The sequence below is a fragment of the Crinia signifera genome, chromosome 4, assembly GCF_055691185.1.
Source record: "Crinia signifera chromosome 4, ASM5569118v1, whole genome shotgun sequence".
NCBI lineage: Eukaryota > Metazoa > Chordata > Amphibia > Anura > Myobatrachidae > Crinia > Crinia signifera.
The window spans coordinates 135,020,859-135,038,434 of NC_139220.1; the positions used below are offsets into that span (position 1 = coordinate 135,020,859).

The window sequence follows — 17,576 nt, forward strand, 5'->3', positions numbered from 1 at the left end:
CCACCTCTTCAGGCAAGCTTATCAAATTCCAGAACCAGACACTTAACCTTTATATAGCATTCCTATCCAAACACATCCCCACTGTACAGGCCACACATATATTCTCACTCTTTCTTTTTAACATTATCCATCCTCTCGACCCCTGGCCAAACCGCTGGGTCACCGTATCTTACAGCACACCAGGAACCTTTTAATTCTGGTGGAATTAATGCAATAAAGATTACAATATCTATCCTTATGTATCAATGCCTATTTCCCTATAGATTGTAAGCTTGAGAGCAGGGCCCTCCTACCTTTTGACTGTCTGTAAATACCCAGTTTGTTGTATCACTGTCTCCTTTTGTAAAGCACAATGGAATATGCTGCACTATATAAGAAACTGTTAATAAATAATAAATAAAAATGTGTTCAGTCAATTCAGGATTTATCTTAAAATATCAATGCTATGTTCCGCTGAGCACTAATCTAACCTGTAGGGTTGTAATTATACCATCTAGGCTGTGCAATTAATGACATGAGATGTGATGCAAAACAGGATACCGTACTGTAGAACACTACATTAGAATATTTGGCAGGTTTACTATTGTCCTCTGATACTTGTAAATATAAGTCTAAGTGGTGCACTTTATTTTGTGGTTATGTGCTCACCATTGAACAGAACTCCAATGTCCAAATGACCAATCAGAAATGTTTTAGTCATCAGGGTTACTTCCTGCAAAAGTTTTAAAAGTACCACTTGTTTCTGAAATTGTGTGATCTGAATATTTTTTTTAATTTTTTTATTCTGTATTCCAGATCGTTTTTGACCAGGAAGGGGTATTCATACATTCTTCATGCGGAAAAATGGATGATCAAGACAGCTTAATACCAGGAACATTGTGTGTCATAGAAAAGGTATAGTGACCTTTTGATATTACTATAAAATATACATCGTCATTTATTGAGGTGCCGAATTGCACATGAAGTGTTAAGTTATGGGTAACACAGATCTCTGCAGTCAGCACATAACATCGACTCATTTGGTAGCTGGGTTGAACTTCAGTGATCACTGCAAGATAGGCATACTTGCTTGCCTACATGGAAAAAATTAATTTCACTCAGTGAAACAAGATGATTAAATAAAATTCAATGACTAGACAGGGTTCATTTGTGGAAGAGGCTTTTGCATAGTAGCAGCCACAAATGAAACATAAAATATCATACAGTACAGGATAAGGGCTGGTGTCCTCTGGCAGCCATAGATTTACTGGAGACCAGCCCTTATCCTGTACTTTATGATATTTTTCCTTGTATTTATGTGAGAGCATATTAATACCCCTTTTCACATCGCACCTCAGACCTGGGTTATAAGAAGGGTTAAACCCAAATTACCCTCTGTGTAATGGGTGTCCCTGGTTTAATGTGAAAGCGCAGAACCCGGGGATTGCGATCCCTGGACTTACCCCGCTTTTTGATGTGAAAGTGGTATATGACACATTTCTACCAGCATGGGTAGACCATTATGCAATATATAGTCCCCATGGTCCTTATTCATTTAAGACAAATTAGGCTTGACTGTGTATTAATGTAGGAGGAATAGAAAATGTATGAATATGGCCATCAGAATGTGCCAGGAGGCTGGCAGGTATATGTCTATAATGACCTGTGATAAAATGAAAATAATTAATTGACATCATTATTTTTTCACCCTGTTTAACAAATAAGCCCCATAGTATTTTTTAAGGCAAAAAAATCTTGTTGGATGTTCGTTTGGGTAAGGATAATTAGCATTATGGATGACATAACTTGAGGTCGACAGGGTCATTAGGTCGACATTGAAAAAGTTGACTTTTTTTGTTTTTTTCTTCTCCCGAATGTCGACACAGTCAACCTAAACAGTAAAACATACCGCTTCACCCTGCATGGCGTGCTATGCTTCGGGCACACTGTTTTATTTTCCCACCACGCCCTAGTGGATAGTAGGGCATGAAATACCACCTGTCGACACATGGACACCACATGGACATGGACGTCCACATGGACACCAAAACGTACCACTGCGTCCCCTCACATGGCTCGCTGCACTCGACTTGCTTCGGGCACGTTGCCTTTCCACACTCCACACACTATTTTATTCTCCCACCACACCTTAGTGGATGGTAGGACATGAAATAACACCTGTCGGCACATGTCAACTAAAAAAAAAACAGTAACCCCCATGTCGACCAAAAGTCATGTCGACCTAATACTTGTCGACCTGCTTGGTGGTGACCCATGACCGTATCCCGTTCGCCCGTTCATTTTACATCCACCAAATCTGATTATTATACTCCAAGGATCACATATTATTAATGTTTTAGATACACAACATTTGCACTTAACTATAGAAAACAGTCTATTCTAGGTTGACTCTGCCCTCTGCCATATCCAAAGTGATTCATACAGTACATGAATATATGTTTGGTATCCAGCTAAAAGCTGGTACACCTAGGTGGCGCTGCTTAGCCAAAAAAACAATTAATCATTCAGCTACCAGAGTTAAATAAACACAAATTTATTAAAAAACATAATTCTTCAATAATTAATTTTTTTATAAATTTGTGTTTATTTAACTCTGGTATCTGAATGATTAATTGTTTTTTTGGCTAAGCAGCGCCACCTAGGTGTACCAGCTTTTAGCTGGATACCAAACATATATTTCTGATCTATAAGAGGTGCACAATTCCTCTGAATAGGAGGCCGCAGCTTGGCTAAAAAAGGCAATCATCTTTGTTATAACTCTGTGGAAACCAGCGCTCTTGGGTGACCCTAGTGGCCACAAACGAGTTGATTCACACATGCCCTTATACATGCATGCTGAATATAATTTCATATTTGTTAATCACCTTTTGCATAAAACAAAGTATGAGTACATTGAACCATCAGAAAGAAAAGGTGTCACTATCTCCATCACGCTCAGGATTTTGTATATGGGAGACTCAACCAGTACATGTTAAACAATGGATGTAAGTGTCTAACTGTGGGCCTTATTCTAGTTCACTCTCTGACAAATTCCTTCTTAGATGGACAAAACCATGTGCACTGCAGGGGGGCAGATATAACTTGTGCAGAGAGAATTAGTTTCGGGTGAGTTATTTTGTTTCTGTGCAGTGTAAATACTGACTGCTTTATTTTACACTGCAATATAGATCTCACTTTGAAGTAAAACCCCACCCAAATCTAATTCTCTCTCTGCACAAGTAACATCTGCCCCACCTGCAGTGCACATGGTTTTGTCCATCTAAGAAGGATTTTGTCAGAGTGAACTAGAATAAGGCCCTGTGTCACAAGAGCAGTTTACCTCACCAGTGTATGGAGCACAATGGTAAATCAGGAATAAATGATCACTATGGAGAATGAGTCACCCATACATAACAAAAGTAAATTCCTGCCCCTTTTTTTGTGAAAGTTTTGTTAGGCATTTCATCTGCAGTATTGGACACCCCTTGTTTAATGTCGACATGGATGGAAGGTCGACACAAGCATTAGGTTCACAGTCAAAGGGTCGACATGGCTCTTTATGTGCTGACACACAATATGTCATACCCTACCGTCCACTTGGGCGTGGTGGGAGAATAAAATAGTGTGCTGAGCGTAGCAAAGCACCGTGTTTGAAGCATGGGGAGCGCAGCGATGCATCGATATGGTGTCCATGTTGACATTTGGGACAAAAAATAAGTGAAAGGCCCATGTCAACCTTTTTTGCTGTCGACCTAGGCATTGTCGGCCTAATGCTTGTGTCAACCTTCCATCCATGTTGACCTATTACAGGTGTTAAGCCATGTTGACCTTCAGTGGTTGACCTAATGCAGGTTGACCTAATGTTGGTGGACCCAATGACCCATACCCATTATATATTTGGGTTCTAGTGTTTTCTTTCTAATCTGGTTAAATACAATGACCAGTTTTACTGTTATGTGACATGATTCAGCTGTCTACATTCTACGTATCAGACCAGTAGATTAGTCTCTTATGCCATATGTGCTTAACTAGATTACAAGAGAAATATTTATTGGTGATCATGGACAAAGCTATTCCAAGTGGCAAAAAAACGATGCGCACGGGACTGTGCATCGGATCAGATCAGATGTCATACCGTCCGCAATTTGGCCAATTTCACCCGATTTCTCGGCCCAATCCTCCAGAATCGGGTGAATCAGGGCCAAATCACGTAGTGTATGGGGGCCTTTAGTCAGTACAGGAATTGGCACAGAATGAGAATACTTATGAAGTACAGTTGTGTCCTTATACACTATGGCTGCACACGTGCCAGGTCCTTTGCATCTCAGCTTGCACAGAGTGCTTTGTTTGTGCAAATGTGCATCTTATTCAGAATGTGATACAACAAAACTGTCCTGATTCATTTTATGCAACACGTGTATATGAATAATTCAACAAAAAGTGAAATCACACTACTGCACAACCCGGGAGATGCTGTAGCACTGGGAATCCACAGGTGTCACCCAACACTTTTAACTTGAAACACAAATTACAATATGTATCCTTAGCGGTTGACACACACTGTAGGCAACACAGATTAAAAAGGAAAACCGGCAGAAAAAATGATCCATTCACAGTACTCATTATTATCAATGTACTTAACACCACCCAAGTTGGCTCCTGACATGAAGTCGCACTCCTGTTTCCCAGATTCAGAGCAGGAAGTTGGAAGATTTCAAATAGCAAACTCTATATTCCACATGTTATAATTAAAATATGTCCCACACAGGTAATGTATCAATCCCAGCAGAATGCTGGTCCACGAAGTCCTTTGTGTACAGAACCAGACTCAGTCGCACACACATATGCCTGAGTTGCATTACAAATGAAGTGGTTGTGAAGTGGTTTTGTGTAATTGCGATTAAGATGAACATTTGTGTAAATATGTTGCTTGGCTTACTCGTGCCCAGCATCTCGCTCTGCATGGTGTAGTGAGGCGAAGTGTATGAGAACACATCTCTACAAAACACATGACAGGAGAATCACTATACGTAATTTGCAGGGGATGGCTAGAAATGGCTAACTTGTAGTCTGTGACAGATATGTCTTTCACATGTTCTATTATTGGCCATCTTTAACCATGTTCTGTATTAATAGGCTGTACCTTTAAAAATAGTTATTAGATTTGCGATCATTTTTTAAACTGCATGAAGATAAATCCAACCACAACAGTCTGGTTGTTTTGCATTGTAAAGTATGAACTTTAATCTTCTCTCTCATTTTGAAACTGTAAAAAGTATGTGATTAGCTAGCAGACAATAGAAATAGAATGATATCATACCTCAGTATTTTGTTTTGTTCTTATTAAGGATGTGGAAGTCATTGTAGATTGGAGACCTCTTGAAGAAACATTGGATTCCTCAAATATTCTTTGTGCTGTCAAGGTATTTGATTTCCTGTACTGTATGTATGAAGAGTGTGGGACAGGCAGGAGATACATTAGGTGCTGAGTGTCTTTGTGGTGCTCTTAGATGGAGAACATCCAGTATGGAAACATATATCTGCGGAATAAGATGAGAAGGAGATGGTAAATGATTTTATGCAAAAGAAAAGTGAAAAGGAGTACAATACACACATTTGGGAGTATAATAATGTAGCAATGAAAAAGGAGAGTAAAATAAATATATTTATCACAAAAAAAAGAGAAGAGACCTACATTTTACATGTATATTTGTAAACATCATTAGTTTATGTATGTATTTCGGCTTAGTGGGTTAAAATGTAGTATGTACAATAATTAATACGATCTAAATGTTTATTACCAGTATTTACAATATTAGTTCCTAAAATGTCCATACTCTTGGCTGTGCAGGGCTTTATTCGGAAGCCTTGCCATAGAAAGAGAGTTACTCCTATTACAGCCTTCAGTATTCAGCTGTATTAGTAGGTCTTCTATGCCCGTCCCTTATTTTACCTAAACACCCGTAGCATTGATACATACAGGACACCACACATCTAAAGTTCTGCAATCATATGATGGTGACACTTTACTGACCATACATTTGCATTTACATGTATTGTAGCAGAACACAATGAGAGGATTAGTGAAATGCAGATGTACCTTTCTCCACTCCTCTATAGACCAAAGGAGCAGATCTGCTGAAGATAGGGCACGCAGTTTATGGCTAAAAATGTTCCTGTCAGTCCTCCTTTCTGGGCAGAGGTGAAGTTTACAAAGTGTAGCTATAAAGATGAATAATGTAAATGTAGGATTTTAAAGCTTTTGCAATTTACACTTTTAAGTTCTAGATTGCATACTATATGTTATAGTCCAAGCAGCGGCTTTTTGTTCCAGTGCAAAAATCTGTGTCCATATGATTTTATGCCCTATTTTGTTTTCTGCCTACACAGATTGACTTGTTCCTGTTGCTCTCTTTTGAACCCCCCCCCTAAAAAAAAAACAAGAAAAAAAAACAAGAAACAGAACCCGAAAAAACCCCAAACTGAAACCACGATTTATCTCTTTATCAGCGGTCTGTTTTTTCCATCTCCCTAAGCCTTTAGTGGCTGCTTACCTAATTTCCTTCTGCCCAAAGAAATCCCTAACCTTTCTGCTTTGGGCCCACCAGTGATGCAGATATTGAGGTTTTTTAAAGAAGACTTATGCATGGTGACCTAGTTAACACTAATTTGATCACTCCCATATCTACATCTGCTTCTTTACTGAACTGAAGTGATAGATGCTTTTCTGGTTAAAGGTTTTTTCCAAGCTATCCCTGCTGAGTGGATTGGGTTTTAATACAACCCTGATGTTGGGTTTATATATGTTTGTTGATAATTGGCAACTATTTAGTGATCCTAACTGCACCAGCACCACCAGACATATACACATTTGTGAGGATGTGTTTGATAAATATAATTTCTTTCTGTATTCCTTTTATTTAGTTCATTCATCTGTTTATTTCCCAGGACTCCAGTTCAGTTGTACAGTGGAATCAGACACCAAAAGAAGGAAATGTTGATTGCACTGAACGTCAGAACAGCTACGAAACAGAGTGGGACATGATCAACACAGTTTCTTTTAAGAAAAAGCAATTTGCAAATGGGGGTTTGTATTAAGAAGCAGAAACTGAAACCTGTAAATCTTTTACCATTAGCTTCATTTTAGTAATAAGTTGCCATCCTGCCAAGTAGAATCTGTTTTCAGAGCACTTTATTTTTAGTTACAATAGCTATCTTAAATTCAGAGATTTAGAATTGCTGTGAGATACATACAGTATGTGTTGTGGTGTGTACATATGATCGCATCGCACAGAAAGCCAGAAGTCCCACTAGCAATTTTGACAACTTTGACAGATCTGTACTATATAGTCAATGCATATATATAGTCTATCTGGCTTCGATTTGTGCTGTCCCAGGAGCGCGATCTGCATACGATCCCATTGTAATTTTGACTGTATAGTCAAAATTGTATGCTGAATTGTACCGTGTGTACACACCATTAGTACTTTGATGTTTTCCATTGTTAAATATATTGTGCCTTTTTGGCATTTTAGTTACTTATTTTATCTCAACCCTCTATGTGGCTATGTTCACTTGTCCTGCAGCAAATGAAGTCATGTGTCACGACTGTGGTCAGATCGGAGCTGGAATTGACCACAGGCATAGGGGCTGACTGGTAAAGGAATTGGGGTGCGTTGATAAGGCTACTGCGCATTACCAGGATGCACCCAGATCAGTTAGAGAAGCAGGACCACAGAGTAAAAGCAGAAGTCTTTATTAATACTACAGATGGTAACTGGTGAGACTTCACGTGAATATGAACGGCAACAATACAACAAGATTCAGACTGCTGGATGCTGGCTGATACGGATGCACCCTGTGCACTTTTATACATCAAACATTTACTATATTATATGCCAAACAATTAGAGAAGAGACAGTGGATATATAATTTTAATATTTTATTTATATTGTAATCACATTGCCACTTATATGTGGAGGCTTTCCAAATATAACGTAACACCCCTTTCACACCAGCCTTTTTTCCCGGGTTGACCCCTGGAATGACCGGGGACTAGCGCTGGTATGAAAGGGTCCCGAGCCATCGGTCCAGGGATTTCAACTCTGCTAGCTAGGCCAGTGTGAAAGGCACTTACCCGGCTTCCTGGCTTTCCTGTACTGGCTGCGGTGCTGGAAGCGAGCGTTGTGCGCTCTCTGCTGCTGGGGAAGCCACCGGTCTTGGCCACTTTGTTGCTGGACGTGCTGCTGCCGTGCTCGTGCTGCTGGGGCATCCCCCGGCTGGCCCGTCCCCGCCTTCCCGCTTGCCCTTATGGTGACCCCATCGCCCCTCTAGCAGCTGTATTATGAAGTGGGGGAATCAGAGGAGGCAACGCTGGTGTAGCAGGGAGTGCTGTCCTCGAACAGTGTCCAGGAGGAACAGTACACAGCTCCTGGTCACAGCGCCCACTGCCCCCCTCACGCCAGAAAATGCAGGGACAAGGCCAGTGTTAAAGGGGCCAACCCAGGAATGTACCTGCATTCTCTGGTGTGAAAGGGGTATAAAAGTTATATTCTAGATATTTTGTGGGGATGCGGTCAATTTGCCGGCGGTCGGGATCCCGGCGTTCAGAATCCCGACACTGGAATCCCGACCGCCGAAATCCCGAAACTTTCTCCCTCCGTGGGTGTCCACGACACCCATAGAGGGAGAATAAAATAGCGTGCCGATCGTAGCGAGGCACCGGGCCCGCTGCGTGGCGAGCGCAGCGAGCCCGCAAGGGGGGGCGATCCACGTCCCCCCCATGTTGGGATTTCGGCGGTCGGGATTCCGACCGCCGGGATCCCGACCGCCGGGATTACGTATCGGATCCATTTTGTGGTCACTTGCCTGTTAACGTATCAACAATGGATCTTGGTGTCAATGACTGCCCATCTAAGGGAATACATTTTTTTTGGCTTTTGTAAATCTACTCCAATTGACATGTTTATAATATTTTGATTTCCAATTACTTGAAAACAACATTGGTCAATTTGGGCAAACAACTATTTATACAATCAGTGAACTGATTTAATTTTCTGTTTGCATTCAATGTGAAATGCATATTGACCATTTCTTTGAAAATATTGTTTGTGGAAGATATGCACTGTGGAATGTGTGCACTTTATAAATAACAGGTAATAATAATAATATTCCAATTAAAGTAATCAAATATTTTCATACATGGGTTACTTAAGGGTCAAGGTAAATAATTTATCTACACCCTCTTTACCCAAAATTGTTACACCACCAGTTTTCCTGTTTTCATTGAAAATTTATGCAGTTTCATGTTTCCGTGTACCCTGAAATTACAAAATAGAACAAATAAATATTTGGAAAGCAAGAAATATATCATGGAATCATTTTACGAAAATTTAATCCAAAAATCAGTCTCTGCAAAGCAACCTCTTGTAGATCTAACCGCCGAACACTCTAGTGCCACTCATTCTACAACGGAAATCAAATATTGTTCAGGAATTTTTTCACAATGCTGCTGCAGAAGTTGTCACACATGTTGCATTTGTAGGTTTCTTTGCATTCACTCTTTTTCAGTTTATATAAAAAAACGCTTTGATGGGTTTAAATCTGTGGCTTGGAAGTGTTTGGGGTCATTATCTTCCTGTAGGATATACCCTTAACCAACTAGGCTAGACCAGTGAATATTGCAGGGTGCTGCAAAATTCCTTGGTTGCCCTTTAGGTTTAGGGTGCGAGTCATTATGTGCAAGTCACAGAATTTGGACCCTGCAAATTAGTACCTGACCATCATTTATGGTTGATTGTTGGTGTAAAGGGGTTTATTTTTAAGCAATTCTTTTATTAGCAAAACCCACACAAAAAAATAGACATGTTTGCACCTACTCAAATACCCTCCATGATGAACCAATGATTTTAAATTGTGATTGATTGGTCCATAAGACCTCCTTCCTCTATTCAGTAGTCCAGTGGTAGTGCTTGATGGATTATACATCTGTTTTTTTTTTTTTTGTAGTTTTCCTGTCTGTGCTTCAATATAGGGGTTTTCTTTTTTTTTTTGCTTGCAGTAGTTTACTGCTTACCTTTTGTACCATTTCAGACTGTTGACTGGACTTGAATTGTTTAAATTGTAAAAAAACTGGAAGAAAGTAAGTGTCCTAAAAGTTTGGACATGTATGTATGTATGTATGTATGTATGTATGTATGTATGTATGTGTAAAATAAGCATTTTTCTCAGTAAATATTTTTGTAATGGGGCCATTATAATGACATTTTCTCCAAATGTCAGCAACAACCCATGAAAATAAGTCAAACCATATATGTGCATGAACTAAGTGAAGTTGTAATAATGCAAAATGACACGTGGAAAACAGTATTGAATACACTAATTATTTAATGATTCTGACTAAAGCTTTTGGGGGTTTTCAATTAAGTGCCATTTTTGACTAATCGAAAAAACATAGGTTTTTAAGGTTTTGACTTATTAAATTTAAGTGACAATTTTGCGACTAGTTGAAAAACTTAAAAAATGATCGAAAACTGCTGCAATTTCACCAAAACCATGTGGATCGGTGAGTAACTTGTCAAGCCACATGTTAACAGAATTGCGAACATGTTTTATTGGTATTTAGTCATTTTACGCAGTTGCAGTTTTGGTTAGATGCTTTCTATTTATTTATTTGGCAAAAATTGATCTCTCAAGGATTTCTGTGTAATTATTTGTGTGGACAAGTGACAAAATAAAAATGTTTATGGGAGCAGATTTTATTTGAATTCTTGTTTTTGTCATTTAGCATATTTTATTTTTATCTATCTATCTATCTATCTATCTATCTATCTATCTATCTATCTATCTATCTATCTATCTATCTCTATATACAGCACTTTCTTTCTTTCTTTCTTTCCCCCCTGAATCTTGTTTACTGAACTTCTTCATCTACAGTGTTTAAAGGGTCACTGACTCCACATGCCAGAAAAATAAACTGGGTAAAGAAACATATGTAGTGACAGCTGTGAATTCTTTTTTTTATGTATAAATTGTGATTTATTTATTTTTTAAGCAGAGTAGTGGGTATTTCTATCACCCATTGTATCTTCCTACCTAATGTTAATGCAGATCTCATGACTTGTTTTGTTCAATGTCACTTCATTTGTATCATACTCTTCTTTTTCTAAACTTTTTAAGGTGTTCAAAGTCCTGTATATGTCCAGAGCAAATGGTCATTCCTCTTCAGCTTGACCGACCTCAAGTCAATTAAACAGAACAAAGAAGGCATGGGGTGGTCTTATTTTGTTTTCTGCTTGAAGGATGATGTTATCCTTCCAGCTCTCCACTTTCATCAAGGAGGAAGTGAGCTTCTGCTTGAGTGCCTTGAAAAATATGTGGTGCTGTGTGAGTAAGTACAATACTTTAGGCTCTTTTCTGTTCTATTTGAATCGTAGAATCTAGAACTATTATTAGAGCATTGACTAACGCAATTCAAAGTTTTCTTATTCTGCTTTGGGAAAGTAACCATATCTAATATTATTTAAAGAGACGGTAACCCTGCATATTTTTTAAATTGGGTGTGAGGCAGTGATCAGAAATTTATCCATCCTGGAAGTTTAGTGCAAAGACATTAAGGGGTGCATTTATTGAGATGGGAGTTCTATTGAAGATGGGATGTTGCCCATAGCAACCTTTCAGATTCTACTTATTTATTTAGCACCTTTTAAGAAGATAAAATATAGAACTACCATCTTACATAAGCTGCCCATACACGCTGCGATCCTGGCGTGCGTTCCGGGCTTAAATAGCATCCATCACATCGCATTGCATGCCTTGTGCATGCAATGCGATGCGATGTGATGAAAAGCAAGGACAAAAAGTATATGCAGCACATACTTTTTGTACTGTGCGATGAGGTGCCGCGGGAGCGCGCACCTCAAAGCACACATCGCACCGCAGGGAATCGCAGCGTGTATGGGCGGCATTAGAAACATAGAATTTGACGGCAGATAAGAACCACTTGGCCCATCTAGTCTGCCCCTTTTTTAAACATGTTACCGCAAACCATATTTGATACTTATTTTTTTGTAAGGATATCAATATGCCTATCCCAAGCATGTTTAAATTGTACTACTGTATTTGCCTCTACCACCTCTGATGGGAGGCTATTCCACTTATCCCATCCCATAGTTTTACCCCTAAGACTGTCTACCATATGCATTTACCAGTGTTCTAGTCACAGTTCTATATATTTAAAAGAACATTAGGCCGAGCTGCAGAATGTACCTGTATGTGGGACTTGTGAAAAATCTGTGATTTATAGCATATAACAAAAGTGCAGACAAGAAAGTTAGGGGCCGATTCAGACCGTTCGTATGGGTCTGAATTTGGCCCCGTGCGCGTCCTCCGACCTTTTCATTCCCCTACTATCCACGTCGGCGTGGAGTTGAGAATATATAGTGTGGCGAGCGCAGCGAGCCACCGAGCCAGAAGCGTGGCAACGCGTATAACTTCACAGGTATACGCGTCCCCTCGCGGGGCTCGCTGCGCTCGCCACGCTTCGGGCTCGGTGGCTTGCTGCGCTTGCCACGCTTCGGGCTCGGTGGCTCGCTGCGCTCGCCACACTATATATTCTCAACTCCACGCCGGCGTGGATAGTAGGGGAATGAAAAGGTCGGAGGACGCGCACCGCCGCCCCTCGCGGGCTCGCTGCGCTCGCCACGCTTCGGGTTGGCGTCTATCGTGGGGTGACGACGGGGCCATATATAATGTGAAATGGGTCATATTGGCCCATTTCACATTTTTCACAGTTTTTTTGGTACTGTTTACCTAGCACGGCGCCCATCGCATTGATTGCATGTACATTGCATGCCATTATAGTGGCATGCGATGGGTGCGATTGTAGCGATTTTACATAGGGAACAATGTTAAATTCCCTTTCAATCAACCAGATCAACCCAATGGCCCCGATTTTACATAGGGAACAATGGTAAATTCCCTTCCAATCAACCAGATCAACCCAATGGACACGATTTTACATAGGGAACAATGTTAAATAGCCCCCAGACCACAAATTGAATAACCACCCTGAAGTGTGAAATGCCCCCCCCCCCCCCATTGTTAACGTCACCCCGCAGTCAACGTCATCCCGAAGCGTGGCGAGCGGCGGCGGGCCTTTTTGACAATGGATGTTATGTTGGACTCCCATCTGAGTTTGCAAGAGATCTTTGTCCCAAGGAATTTGAAGGTCTCTACCCATGACACCACTCTGTTGGAAATTACCAGTGGGACCTTGATATTTGGTTTTCTCCTGAAGTCTACTGTCATCTCGACTGTTTTGATGGGTTTTAGGTCCAGGTTGTTTCTGCCGCACCACTGTGAAAGTCTGTCCACTTCCCCTCTGTATGCAGACTCATCTGCCTCCTTGATTAGGCCGATTGATGGTGGTGTCATCTGCAAATTTTATGATTTTTACTGACTGGTCACTCGAGATGCAGTCATTAGTGTAGAGGGAGAAGAGCAGGGGGGAAAGGACACATCCCTGGGGAGCACCAGTACTATCGTACGAATGGCGGATGTGAAGGCTCCGGCTTTCACCACCTGTTTCAGTGCCGTCAGGAAGTCCACAATCCAGGAGCAGGTAGATTCTGGAACTCCTAGGGAGAGAAGTTTGGGCTTTAGGATAGCGGGGGCAGTTGTGTAAAATGCAGAGCTGAAGTCAATGAATAGGACCCTCGCATAGGTGCCTGGATGATCCAGTGGTTCCAGGATATAATGCAGCCCTAGGATAACTGCATCCTCAACACTTTTGTTTGCTCAGTAGGCAAACTGCAGGGGGTCAAGATGGGTGTTTGTCACCTCCCTCAGATGGTTCAATACCAGTCTTTCGAATGCCTTCATGACCACTGATGTTAGCGCAACTGGCCTGTAGTCATTTAGATCCTTAGATCACAGCCAACTTCTTGGGAACCAAAATAATAATTGAGCATTTGAAGCAGTCGGGGACCCTACTCGTGTCCAGTAAGGTGTTAAAGATGACAGTGAAGATGGGTGCAAGCTGCATTGCACAGATCTTAAGGGTAGATGACGACACTCCATCAGGACCTGCAGCCTTCCTAAGTCTGACCCTTTTGAACAAAGCTTCTACCTCCCCCTGGTCCACCTGCAAGACCTCAGAGTGTTGGAGGTGTGGTGGTGGAGCCGCCTTACTATGGTCGAGAGGAGGGGGGTATGAGGCACTAGGCTTCTTTTTCAAATCTGCAGTAAAACTTGTTCAGCTCCTCAGCCAGTTCCTGGAGCATTGGAGTTGGGCTTGGGGCTTTCTTGTAGCTGGTAATAGCTTGCATACTTTTCCAGACTGCTGCAGGGTCATTGGCTGAGAGGTTGTTTGTCAGCGGCCACTGAGAGAAATAACACCAGAGCTGAAGGTTTAAGCAAATTTATGAATACATACAATTTTGTAGCTTCACCTATGATGTGCTGCCTCCATTTGTCTAAGTTCTCTAAAGTTTGACAAAGCCAAGATGTTAATAGAACAGGAATAAACCCGATCGTAGTCAGGTCTTTGCGTAAACTGTTCCGATGATAATGCTATTGCTTTCAAAAACATATTGTATGTATGTATGTATGTATGTATGTATGTATGTATACATAAATACAGTTATTAACCACCTAGAAGCAAGATTTAAAGATATGACATTCGCAGGGCCGTTTCTAGAGGCGGACAAGCCGTGCAGCAGCCCGGGGGTGCCGCACGGCTTGTCCGCCTCTGAAACAGCCAGGGCGCCCGGCAGTCTCCCCCCCCCCCCAACACCCCGTAGCCGCCGCTGTCTCCCCGGCCGGCCCGACTCCACGCTGGAGAGGGGAGGGGAACGCATTGTGCGTCTCTCCGTCCCCTCGCTCACGTCACTGGGCTGCCGCTGTCAGCCAATCAGAGCTCGGGCGCGAGATATGAATGGCTGACGGCTCAGCTCAGGTACACACACTGAAGGGGAAGGAGAGAGGCACGATGCGCTCCCCTCCCCTCGGAAGCAGCGGAGACAAAGTGAGTTTGGCACTGTGGGGGCATATATTTGTGGCACTGTGGGGGCATATATTTGTGGCACTGTGGGGGCATATATTTGTGGCACTGTGTGGGCATATATTTGTGGCACTGTGGGGGCATATATTTGTGGCACTGTGGGGGCATATATTTGTGGCACTGTGGGGGCATATATTTCTGTCACTGGGGGCATATATTTGTGGCACTGTGGGGGCATATATTTGTGGCACTGTGGGGGCATATGTGTAGCACTGTGGGGGCATATATTTGTGGCACTGTGGGGGCATATATTTGTGTCACTGTGTGGGCATATTTGTGTCACTGTGGGGGCATATATTTGTGTCACTGTGGGGGCATATATTTGTGTCACTGTGGGGGCATATTTGTGTCACTGTGGGGGCATATTTGTGTCACTGTGGGGGCATATATTTGTGTCACTGTGGGGGCATATTTGTAGCACTATGGGGGCATATATTTGTGTCACTGTGGGGGCATATATTTGTGTCACTGTGGGGGCATATGTGTGGCGCTGTGGGGGCATATCTGGCACTGTGGGGGCATATTAGTAAACGGCATCAGTTGTGCGGCAGTGGCACATGGGGCATAATGTGTAATGGGCATTACGATGTGGGGAGTATTGTGTAATTGCCATCACAGTGTGGGGTCTAATGGGCATCTTGGTGTGCGGTGTAATGTGTAATTGTCATCACGGTGTGCGGCGTAATATGTAATCGTCATCACAGTGTACGGCGTAATGTGTAATTGGCATCACGGATAAATAGTGTATAATGATTTAAGTAGCCTGTCATTGTTTGGCCTTGATCTGTGAGGCATACTAGGTCACTGTGTGTGGCCTTCAGCTGGCCAACTTAAGTGCGGGAGGACAATAACAATTCCTGCAGCAACCAATGTCTGGTCATGCAGGTTGCAAAAGTGTGATATAAGGTAATTGTTTTCCTGCTAGACCACGCCTTACATTAAGCCCCACCCCTTTTAAAATTAAGCCACACCCCCTATTTCAATGATACCATGTTATGTATTGGGGGGGGGGGGGGGGGGGGGGCGCATTTTTTATTTTATTTCTTCGCCCTGGGAGCTAAATTGTCTAGAAACGGCCCTGGACATTCGTATCCTGTTTGTCAAAACTTTTACATGAACTAAGCAATGATCAAAATGATCATGGCTTGTGAGGTTCTTTTTGACCTATATACTGTGTGTGTGTGTGTATGTTTCGGAATATATATATCCATCAGATCCATCTTCAGCGGCATCACGGTCCCAAGGATGCATTGCTCGGGACCGGGGATGCCGCTGAAGATGATTCGGATGTCCACCGTGTACACTGGGGGACGAGGTGAGTATACAAAAAGGTGGGGGAAAAAACAAAATCCAGAAATTCTGAAAACCTATGGTTTTAGTAATATTTCAGATAAGGTATCTATGGATAAGGGATACTCCGCCTGCATATATAATACACACACATATACACAACCGTTGCTGATAAAGTTCTACATATTGTGCCCACATTCTTTTTCCCACCAATTTCCCCTAGGAGGTCCCAGACTCCTGTCTGACTGAATGTTTAGAAATATGTTGAAGGCTCTTTGCAGCAGAAAGTTACGTGGTGACTGCTGGCGCTTTGCATGGAAATGTTGTGTTTGATTTCCTTTCACCTCATAATGCCGTCCCATCCTGTTGTGTTGAAAATAAAGAGATAAAACTTATTAAAGATCCTATCTCACACTTTAATAACACTCAAGGTAGTCCTGGTACAAGCGAAATAAGAAAATTCATTCTTTGCCCCTAGCAGAACAATTGCTGATTATATCAGTATGATTGCATTTAGTTCAGGAGAGTAATATGTGACCGTTGGAATAGAGCTGTGTACCAGAATAAACATATTGTTTTATGCAGGCAGCGCACCAAGGCCTCCTTTTGCCTTTGTTATCTATTGTGATGTTGTTTTTCGAATAATAAGGCTGTGTGTGTGTGTGTGTGTGTAATTTTTTTTTTTTTTTTTTTAATTTAAAGCTTTCCAACCACTGTAGGCTATGTAAAAATATAAACTGCCCCTGTTAAGTTAGACTTATAAGGTACCAGCACCAAATAGCTGTTTGACCTTTGTTTAAATTGTTTTTTTTAAATCACTTTATATTTTTAATATTCAGATACCCTGAATTTTGGGGTTTAAGTGTATAGATAGACAGTTAATAGATTGATCCCAACGTGGTTGACATGCGATTAGGTTGACAGTTAACAGTTAAAAGGTAGACCGTGCTTGAGATCGACAGATACAATAGGTCAGCGTGATAATTGTTGACACGTTTATTTCCACATGGATGATGACTGAGAATTGTAACCTTGGCCAAAATATGTCAAGGGAAGTGAGATTGCAAGGGTATGCGTTTGCAATAATTTGGTCAGATATGATGAAACATAGAAATTGACACACACAAAAATATTTGAACCCTTGTGTTGACCATTTTCCATGTGAACCTGTTGACCTTTTCTACTGTCGACCTTTTTAATGTCAATCTTTTGATACTGTCAACCTAATGACTATTTAATTACTGTA

The 17,576-nt window shown here is 41.5% G+C and overlaps 1 protein-coding gene across 1 annotated transcript in view; it reads left to right on the plus strand.

The window, feature by feature from the left end:
- TBC1D15 (TBC1 domain family member 15) overlaps window positions 1–17,576 on the plus strand; it is a 119,539-nt gene that overhangs the window by 14,082 nt on the left and 87,881 nt on the right. Inside the window, exons 2-5 of the mRNA XM_083182552.1 lie at window positions 796–894; window positions 5,328–5,402; window positions 6,928–7,066; window positions 11,158–11,368. Coding sequence (XP_083038678.1) covers window positions 796–894; window positions 5,328–5,402; window positions 6,928–7,066; window positions 11,158–11,368 — 524 coding nt within the window. The remainder of the gene's footprint in view (window positions 1–795; window positions 895–5,327; window positions 5,403–6,927; window positions 7,067–11,157; window positions 11,369–17,576) is intronic.